Here is a 9,888-nt window from a genome sequence, read left to right on the forward strand (position 1 = left end):
CTTTCTGCTAAGAACCCAAAACCCCCATTATACAAAACCAAACAAGAGATTAAAAAAGATTGCTTTTTTATTCTTATTACCCCCTTCAGTTTCATTTATGCTTTTCAAATTAAAACCATCACCACCACCGATGAGCTAGGGTTGCAGCTTCACCACCATTGCTAAAACAAACATTATTACTCACTTCAGTTTTGATTACAATGGGTAAGAATCTCTTGATTCTTCTTGGTCTCACTCTCTTGCTTCTCTTATTTGGAACCTTCTCAGTCTCAGCTGCACCATCCACTACTTCCCCTGCTAGTAAGTTTAGTTCACCAGTTTTTGGTGCCAAGCAATTTCCACTTTTCAGCTCCCATTTTGATCAAAGTTGTGTTCTTTAGCTCACTTTTCCTCATGCCCTTGTTCTCATTCCTCAGAAATTGTTACTGGTTTTCTCTCCAATGCTGTGCCAGCTTTCACCAAGTGGGTGTGGTCCCTCAAGGCAACAACAAAAACGGGCAAGTTTGGATCTGTGTTTAGCAATCGCCCACGTTGTGTTTTTTGGTGTTCTTGTGGTGGTTGATTTGTTAGACTTTGAATATGTTTGTGTGCTTGTGTGCTTTTTCTTATTGAATGTATGTTTTGTTTTGTTTGCTTGCTGCAGCGGTTTCCAGCAGGTCGATGATGAAGTTTGAGAGTGGTTACAATGTGGAGACAGTGTTTGATGGAAGCAAGCTTGGAATTGAGCCTTATTCTGTTGAGTTGTTGCCCAATGGGGAGCTTCTCATTCTGGATTCTTCCAACAGCAACCTTTACAGGATCTCATCTTCACTTTCTTTGTGTAAGTGTTGCCAAATGTTGGTTTGCTTCTGCTGTAAAGTGTTTGTAATTGCAATGGAGATAAGCAATTGAACCAATGTGCATCTGAATATCTCATTTGTAAGATTATGAGCTTAACGAATATGTATCATGAGATTGTACTGCATTTTCAGGTGTAACAGTAACCTGTGGGACTTATCTTTTTTCCATATAATATCCTGTGTGACAGTTAGACTCCTTGGATGTGTATATTTCATTAATTTGAGAATGATCATGTTCATGGCAATTCTGCAGATAGCAGACCGAAGCTGGTCGCGGGCTCTGCGGAAGGTTATACTGGACATGTTGATGGAAAGCACAGGGAGGCTAGGATGAACCATCCGAAGGGGATAACGGTTGATGACCGAGGGAATATCTATGTTGCAGATACTACTAACATGGCAATTAGGAAAATTAGTGATTCAGGTAGAATAAGCATTCATCTTCTAAACTCCCTCTTGGGTCAATGTTTAATGTCTTCATATTGGCTAAATGAGAAATATAAACTTTGGTAGTCTGGATATTCTAGAAATTTGTGAATCTTTTGTGTGTTTGCACCCTTATAAAACTGTTACAAGATATTGGAATCGGAGCCGGGAATTTTTATTGGATTAACATTTCTATTCAGGGGTTACTACAATTGCAGGAGGAAAATGGATTCGTGGAGGGGGCCATGTTGATGGACCAAGTGAAGAAGCTAAGTTTTCTGATGACTTTGACGTGGTTTATGTTGGTAGTAGTTGTTCCTTACTTGTCATAGACAGAGGAAACCGAGCGATCAGGGAAATTCAACTTCACTTTGATGACTGTGCCTATCAATATGGTAGCGGATTCCCACTTGGTAAAGTATATCCTTTAAGTTCTCCTGTAGAAAATTCTGTTAGCTGTTAACTGCAAATATAGACTGATTGCAGTCATTGTTGCAGGGATTGCAATGCTTGTTGGGGCCGGCTTCTTTGGTTATATGCTGGCATTGTTGCAGCGAAGACTCGGTACAATTGTTGGTTCACAGGATGTGAGCACTTAGTCTTGTCTTCTCCCTTGTGCACTATTCTAAATGTGAATGATATGGGAAACTTGATTAGCCATTAATGGATATAGTTCTCCGTTGATAGTAACTTCAATGGATTAACATGTGGCAGATATTTAAAATTGTTGTTCTTAAAGTTAAACCAATGTTTTTTGTAGGATCAGGTCCAAGTGATGTCTTCCGTTTCACCTAGTCCTTTTCAACAGCCCATGAAATCTGTGAGGCCTCCCTTGATTCCATCCGAATTCGAACCTGAAAAGCAAGAGGAAGGCTTCTTTGGGTCCCTTGGAAAGCTACTTGCCAATGCCTCTGCATCAATGGTGGAGATAATGGGAGGAATATTTCCTGTTTTCAGAAGAAAACCACAAAGCTACAAGTTTCAAAGACAACCTCTGGTCCCACTGCAACATCAAAAGCAAGCTTGGCCGGCGCAGGAAAGTTTCGTGATTCCTGATGGAGATGAGCCTCCTTCTATAGACATGAGAACCCCAACCCCTCGAAAAACATACCCTTTCATGTCTAAAGACGCCGAGAAAATGCAGCAATTAAGGCAAAGTAGAGCATTTTACAATGGATGGGACGGTGATCTTCAGCAGCAGCAACAACCACAAAGACATCATCATCGTCATCAGTATCAGTCATCGACCCCTCACACTTACTTCGAGCAAAGCCGCGAGACAACCAATGAGATAGTGTTCGGGGCGGTGCAGGAACAAGATGGTAAGGAGGAGTCTGTGGTAATCAAGCCTGTGAACTATGGTGACTCGCTATATGAACATCACAATATCCGGTCTAGAGTGAATTCCATGGGTTATACCCACAGGTATTGAGTGTATACAGTTTAGGAATTTTAGAAGTAACAAAGCCTCAATCCATCTTTTGATTGGAGAGGGAAAATGAAGAAATCAAGTAGTTAGTATAATGATTTCTTTCAGATGTATCTTAGCAAGGCGAAGCTGGTCATTATGATGTGAATTGTTTTATTCAGTTTTGCCAAATTTAGGTTGCTGTATTATTTTAGATCAATAGATTCTGCATTTTACTTCTTATGATCTTATCACAAAATGATCAATAGTTCTTTGGGAAGAAAAAAAAAAACTATTTTCTTTTCTGTTCTGAACCTTTTTCATTTGAACTTGAGCTTGCTCTTCCTAGATTACCAAATTTCAACAAGTTGTCTAAAATTCTAACCAGAAAAAATCAAGAATTCAAGACTAATTCAGCTTTTGGTTATGTTTCTCATCTCATTTGCAATGGCATGCATGACTGGATTGAAATCTCGAGAATGATAAGAGTTTCTTCACATTATGCTTTGAATTTGAATAAAGGGACAGATACTTATTACTTTCATTGGTGATCCACATCCACCAAGAAATTATTAGTAATAATAGAGGATAGAAGATTCTGTTAGGAACCGAAAAGTGATATTTTTTATTCCAAACTTAGATTTCTAAACACCAACCAAAGGATTAATGAGGTGGGTGAGCAGTATTTTCCAAAATTAATTTATTGCTATTATGATCATGATGTGACGTGTATGGAGCTACCATAACACAAATTAAGTTATGATGACTTACATTATTTATTGAATTTAGGGTTTAGGGTCATACATTGTTAGTCATGATGAACTAATATAGAGAAATGATTTTCTTCCGAACAAGAAATTGAAACTTTATAAGCAGTAATAATAACTTTTTCTAGGTCTACATCTTATGATATCTTCTAGGGTTATCACTTTTCTACACCTAATAATTGAGAATTTGAGATGGATTGAGTTTTCGTTACTATATGGACACCATATCTAGATACCAATTTTTGTTATTTCTAGTTTTCTGCTCTTCATTCATTTTTTTAATTGAAAATCAAAGTTAGAAACTTAAACAAAAATAAAATATTAAAAAAATTAGGTAGTGTCAAATATAAGATTCATATAGCAATAATCTTACTTTATAACCTAAAGTTAAAAGTAATATTTTGCTATTTTCTATTGCTATTACCTTATAACATAATAAAATTATCTTTGGAATTTTTTAAATTTAGAGCAATATTCTTCGACAACCAATATAAAAACATAGTCGAACCCCATGACATGAATCAAAGACATTATTACACTAAAGCTAGGTCGTTACCCAAAAGCAACGCGCTGTATGGCTCGAGTGCGGTGTCAAATAAGCAAAAGCCACTGCATCGGTGCCCGGATGGAGTGTTAAATGAGCAAGGGTTCCCGCGTTTTCGTGAACGGACGAGGGTAAATAAGCTAGTTTACAAAGTAAAAGGTAAATGTTGGAGCGACAGAAGGTTGAGATTTAGGACATGGAACATAGGCACTCTAATAGGAAAGTTCATGGAGGTGGTGGACACCATGACAAGGAGAAAGATTAACATTATGTGTCTACAAGAAACAAAATGGGTTGGTGCGAAGGCTAGGGAGTTGGATACTTCTGGTTTCAAATTTTGGTATATAGGAAAGGTGAATAATAGGAATGGGGTTGGTATTATTGTGGATAAGCAGTGGAAGAAGGACGTAGTGGATGTCAAGAGGGTGGGAGATCGGATTATCTCTATCAAACTTGTGGTAGAGGGAGGTGCTTTTCATTTGATTAGCGCCTATGCACCGCAAATGGGTGAAACTATTTTGGACTTTTCCTCAACCTTTGACCTTCTCATCGCAAATACATGTTTTAAAAAGAGAGACGAACATCTTATAACCTATAAGAGTGGCATGACAACACAACATAAGGTGCTCGTCATGGATTTTCGCGTTGAGTTAAAGTTGAGGAAAAGATATCATACAAAGAACCCAAGGACGAGGTGGTGGTGGATGAAAGGTAAGAAACAAAGAAATTTCCTAAGACGGGTAGGAGAAGAGGGAAAGTGGGATGGGAAAGGAAGCGCAAAAGAGATGTGGAGGGAGATATCAGAAGTTATTAGAAGAACAGCAAAAGAAAGCTTTGGTGAATCTAAAGGAATAGGACCAAGAGATAAGAAGTCCTGGTGGTGGAATGCGAATGTACAAGAAAAGATAAAGATAAAAAGGGAGTGCTTTAAAGAGTAGTCTTTATGCCGCAATGCAGATAATGGGAAAAAATATAAAGCGGCTAAGAAAGAGACAAAAGTGGTTGTAAGTGAAGCAAGAACAAGAGCATATGAGAGTCTCTACCCGTCTTTGAGCACGAAAGAAGGAGAAAAAGGTATATATAGAATCGCAAAGATCGGTGAAAGAAGAACGAGAGATTTGAATCAGGTTAAGTGTATAAAGGATAAGGATGGAGAAGTGCTGGCTCAAGAGGAGAAGATTAATGAAAGGTGGAAGAGCTACTTCTACGAGTTATTTAATGAAAGACAGAAGACTCTTCCAAGCCCTGGTCGGTTATGCACAAGGGAAGAAGATAAAAATTTTTACTATTATAGAAGGATTCGAGACATGTTAAGAAGGATGACGGAGAGGTATCGTAGTAATAAAAGGGATCTACATATGGTTTTTATTTATTTGGAAAAAGCGTACGATAGAGTGCCAAGGGAGGTCTTATGAAAGGTTTTAGAAAAGAGAAGAGTAAGGATCAGATATATTCGTGCAATTAAAGACATGTATGATGAGGCCACAACTAGTGGGAAGACTCAAGATGGTGTGACAGAGGAATTTTATATTGGTATAAGATTACATCAAGGATCATCCCTAAGTCCATATCTTTTCACATTAGTTTTGGAAGTACTCATAGAGCACATCCAAGAGTCTGTGTCATGGTACATGCTTTTTGTCGATGATATCGTCCTTATGGGAGAGTCAATGGAAGACCTAAATAAGAAGTTGGACTTATGGAGAGAAGCTCTAGAAGTGTATGGTCTATGCATAAGTCGTAGCAAGACGGAGTATATAGAATGTAAGTTTAGTCTGAGAAGGAAAAACCCTAATATAGAGGTGAAGATGGGAGAAAACATCCTACAAAAAGTTAAAGGTTTTAATTATCTTGGGTGCATCATACATGATAATTGAGAAATTGAACAAGATGTAAATCATAGGATCCAAGCAGGTTGGTCAAAATGGCGGAGTGCATCTAGTTTTATATGCGACAAAAAATGCCTTTAAAACTTAAAGGTAAATTCTATCGCACTAATATAAGACCGGCTATGCTTTATGGTACGGAGTGTTGGGCAGCCAAAGGGAAGTACGAACATAAGTTGAGTGTAGTAGAGATGAAGATGTTGAGATGGATGAGTGGTCATACGCGATTGGATAAAATAAGAAACAAAAATATAAGAGAAAGAATTGGAGTAGCACCCATTGTGGAAAAGATGGTTGAATCGCGTCTCAGGTGATTTGGACATATGAGAAGAAGACCGACATAACACCCAATCAAGAGGGTGGATGAGATAGAAGATAGACAAGGAGTGAAAAACAGAAGAAGACCTAAGAAGACCATCAATGAGGTGGTCAAACGAGATCTACGTGTAAACGGTTTCTCTGTAGACATGATATATGACAGAGTACAATGACGTCGTTTGATTCATGTAGCCAACCCCATCTAGTGGGATAAGGCTTTGTTGTTGTTGTAGAGCAATATTCTTTTTCAAAAATTACATTTTTTAAAACTAAGTTGTAGCCTGTATGTACAAATCAAATTTGACAGTGTAACCATGAATTGCTAATTGGTTGACAATATGACATTTATGTATATAAGGAAAGGGAAGAAAAAAAAATGATGTTGATCAAAATATATGCACACTGGTTTACAGAACATTGATAACAAAGTACATACAACAAAGTATTCTCTTACAAACCACCATGTCTACGCTTAAGAACACCACCTTGATGAAGAATGCTACCTTTATTGAAGGTTCTTTTGCTGGTTGAGCCAATAAGTTCTTCATCAAAGCTTATCAATTCTTTCAACTGATCATGATACTTACTTGACTTTGTTACCTCACCACTGTTGCATGCATCTAAATCCATCAATGACACAGATTCTAGACATGGCCTTCGAGAAGCTAAGATGAATCTAAACAGAAGAAGATAAGAGACAATAAATTTCCCCAGTTGGATCAGGAACGAGCAGATATTGCTAGCAGCTGCGCTTTTGTTGCCGGAGTAGAGTATCTGAACTAGATTCCCCAGAGGTGTTAGGCAATGCTTCCATGTCGTGGCAAAATGGCAAGGGTTCAAACCTTCCTGTCTACACATCTCAGTTTGACAGGGTATAAGTTGACACTTTCACTTATAAAATCATCAAAATAAGGTTTTTTCTTTTGTTTTTTTTTTTTGGGGGGTAACTTACATTAGGGATGAGATACCTGCCAACTGCGATCCCAATCACCAAGCCTAGTAAACATGATAGTCCTAATCCTAAAGTCCAAATCATAGCTGCACCTAGCCCTGGACAAAAGAGAGTTTATTCATTATATTTGAATCATAGTTTCTAGTTTCTCTTTTCTAGGTAGATAAAAGGTTATAGTTTAGCATTATGTTATTTGGATTGACATATAATACAAAAGTGATCTACAAATAATTCTAAGGTTTAGAAGGGTCATGAATGTCAAGCAGAAATCTTCATTTTGTTTAACTCAGTTCAAGAAGTAACAGAGTAATGGATTGCATTTTTATATTAGCATGTCAAAGGAAAGTTTAATATGCTAAACATAAGTAACTGGCACTATTGCCTTAAGTTGAACCTACTTGCCTTTGCTATCTTCATGAATCATGACATATTTTGACAAATATCACAAAATGATTAAACAAAACAGTGTCATAGCCTTGATTTCATAATCTATTCTTATATCCTTCTCTTTCAAAAGCTAAAGAAGGATGTTGTAGTAGAAATCATAATCAAGACAAATGTCTGTGCATTAACTTAATCTACCACAACCACACTATACTACTATGATTCAGATTGCAATCAACTACTACACACTAGTGCAATATTTACACACTTACGGACCAGACTAATTATTTAGTTCAGTTTAACCTTTTAATGAAAAGTAATTTTAATGGTATCAATGAAGTCCAAAAAGATGTCGAGGATGGAGAAAAACTTTATTACTGGGACACTAATTCCAACAAATGGATTAAAATCTCACCAGAGTTAGATCCAAAGGTACAATCCTCCTCCTTCAAATTAATCTGATGGATCAATTGATGCATATGATCTGAGACCAGTAAAGCGCACAGGCCAGGAATGAAAGCCAGCTCAAAATCATTAGAAAGTGATACATTTTGTGAAAGTCCATTTTTTCTGCTTGACTTTTCTGAGAAATCTCCAACAATTGTAGTCACACCTAGGAAAGACAAAAACAGACAAAAGAAATATCAATTATTTCTTGACGACAAACTACACCCAAAGCTATTACAAGATTCACCATCCTAAGTTCCCTACCACACATTTAAGAACAAATAATAAGTCAAAACAAAAACTAGGGACCACCCCGTCATCCATAATTATTGACCACATGGAAACACCTCCAATTGTTTGACCCATGCTTCTCATGCATGCTGAGAAATATAATAGAATCCATCATTCGTCCATCACTGAATGTGATATAGAACCAACACAGATTACACAGCTCATCCAATTGAGTTGGCACATTCGATGTACACAAAACATAGTTCCTTTAAACCCTCCTATCGCTGTCTCTCCCCATACAACTATGTACTCAAAAACACAAACCATGACATGTGCAATTTCAAGCTATGTATATGTATATTATAAACAAGGTCTGAAACGTTGGAGATGCAAACAAAGCAGAACCAAGCAACACAAACAACAAACAATAAGGTAACCAAACTATCCAAATTGTGAAGTAGCATTCTTCAAACAAACCATTGCTAGAGATTTTCCTAATGGCCTTATTGTTCTTGTCAGCAACGTACACATTTCCTTTAAGATCAACAGCAAAGCTTTTGGGTCTGTTAAACTCAGCTGAAATCACATCCCCATCTTTATACCCCGCAGACCCATCTCCTGAAAGCCTCCTCACAATACTATCTGCAATTAATTAAAAAAAAAACACGAAGAATAGCAGCAAAGAAGCACGTAAAGATCAAAACTTTAGAACACCCCAAGAAAAAGAAAATGAAAACTAAAAAAGGGGAAAGAAAGAGGGGGAAAAAAGGTTACCACTGGAAATGGGGAATTGAAGGGTGTAGAAAACGCTGTTTGTAGAATCAAGGAGGATGACATCGGAGGAACCGTATCGCTGGAGGATGGAGTAAGGGTTGACGTTGATCTTGTGGCCGTCGAGGACGGTGGTGACCGTGAAACCCTCTTCGAAAATTATGCTTTCTGCGTTAGCTGAAAAAAAGGAAAAGAAAATGCAAAAGGAAAGAAAAGAAAAGGTGAGAAATGAAGGATGATGATGATGATGAAGAATGTTGTAAGTGTGTTACCGTGAAAAGTGAGGAGGATGAAGAGAAGGAAGAGAAAGAAGGTGGAAGGAGAGGCCATGGCTGCGACCAAAGGGCACAGGATACTGAGCTCACTTCACTCAAAGCTTACTTGCTGCAGAAGCAGACCAACCATAAATAAAGTAAATTAATAATTTATTCAAATAAATTAATTTCCGAAAAATTAAACCGATTTTGAAGTTCACCAAGAATCAAACTCTTGACCTTTTAAATTTAGTGCTTTAATACTATATCATGATACCATTCATCTCAAAAATTTCAGCTAATAAAAAATTAATATTGTATAAATATTTCATTAACTCTTCATATTTTTTCTTATTTTAAACATTTAGTTGCGAATATGTTAGCACAAAAAGCAAAAATCTAAACTATAAAGTTTGCGTAGATGTTGATAGCAAATGAACATCTAAACAGTGGATAATAGCCCTCAACTTATAAATGAGTATGAACCTCATCTTATAAATGAGTATGAAGAGATTATGTCATTTAAATTATAGTTTATTAATTTATTTTTATTTAAATTAGTATAAATATAAATTTGTTTTGGTATGTTAATATTAATTTTAAGTTATTATTTTGTTAACATGTCAGAAATTTAAATTTAAAATTTATTGATTTAGATTAA

General features: G+C 36.7%; 2 protein-coding genes across 5 annotated transcripts; one reads left to right on the plus strand and one right to left on the minus strand.

Moving 5' to 3' along the window:
* LOC107481305 (uncharacterized) lies at positions 1–2,914 on the plus strand. 3 transcript variants are annotated; one of them, XM_016101564.3, is made up of 7 exons: positions 1–300; positions 417–497; positions 644–820; positions 1,093–1,263; positions 1,466–1,678; positions 1,764–1,852; positions 2,026–2,914. In XM_016101564.3, exons 1-7 carry the CDS (start codon positions 201–203, stop codon positions 2,695–2,697), a joined length of 1,503 nt encoding a protein of 500 aa, XP_015957050.1. In that variant the 5' UTR covers positions 1–200; the 3' UTR covers positions 2,698–2,914. The 3 variants fall into 3 exon arrangements, with proteins under 3 accessions (XP_015957050.1, XP_015957051.1, XP_015957052.1); XM_016101565.3 differs by having other exon boundaries at positions 2,032–2,914; XM_016101566.3 differs by having other exon boundaries at positions 1,484–1,678.
* Positions 2,915–6,795: 3,881 nt separating this feature from the next.
* LOC107481186 (uncharacterized) lies at positions 6,796–9,354 on the minus strand. 2 transcript variants are annotated; one of them, XM_016101404.3, is made up of 6 exons: positions 9,246–9,354; positions 8,977–9,150; positions 8,680–8,844; positions 7,940–8,137; positions 7,141–7,238; positions 6,796–7,038 (listed from the first exon to the last, which is right to left on the minus strand). In XM_016101404.3, exons 1-6 carry the CDS (start codon positions 9,301–9,303, stop codon positions 6,928–6,930), a joined length of 804 nt encoding a protein of 267 aa, XP_015956890.1. In that variant the 5' UTR covers positions 9,304–9,354; the 3' UTR covers positions 6,796–6,927. The 2 variants fall into 2 exon arrangements, with proteins under 2 accessions (XP_015956890.1, XP_052115467.1); XM_052259507.1 differs by lacking the exon at positions 7,940–8,137.
* Between the last annotated feature and the right edge of the window lie 534 nt (positions 9,355–9,888).

The sequence above is a fragment of the Arachis duranensis genome, chromosome 3 (assembly GCF_000817695.3).
Source record: "Arachis duranensis cultivar V14167 chromosome 3, aradu.V14167.gnm2.J7QH, whole genome shotgun sequence".
In the NCBI taxonomy this organism is placed as follows: Eukaryota; Viridiplantae; Streptophyta; class Magnoliopsida; order Fabales; family Fabaceae; genus Arachis; species Arachis duranensis.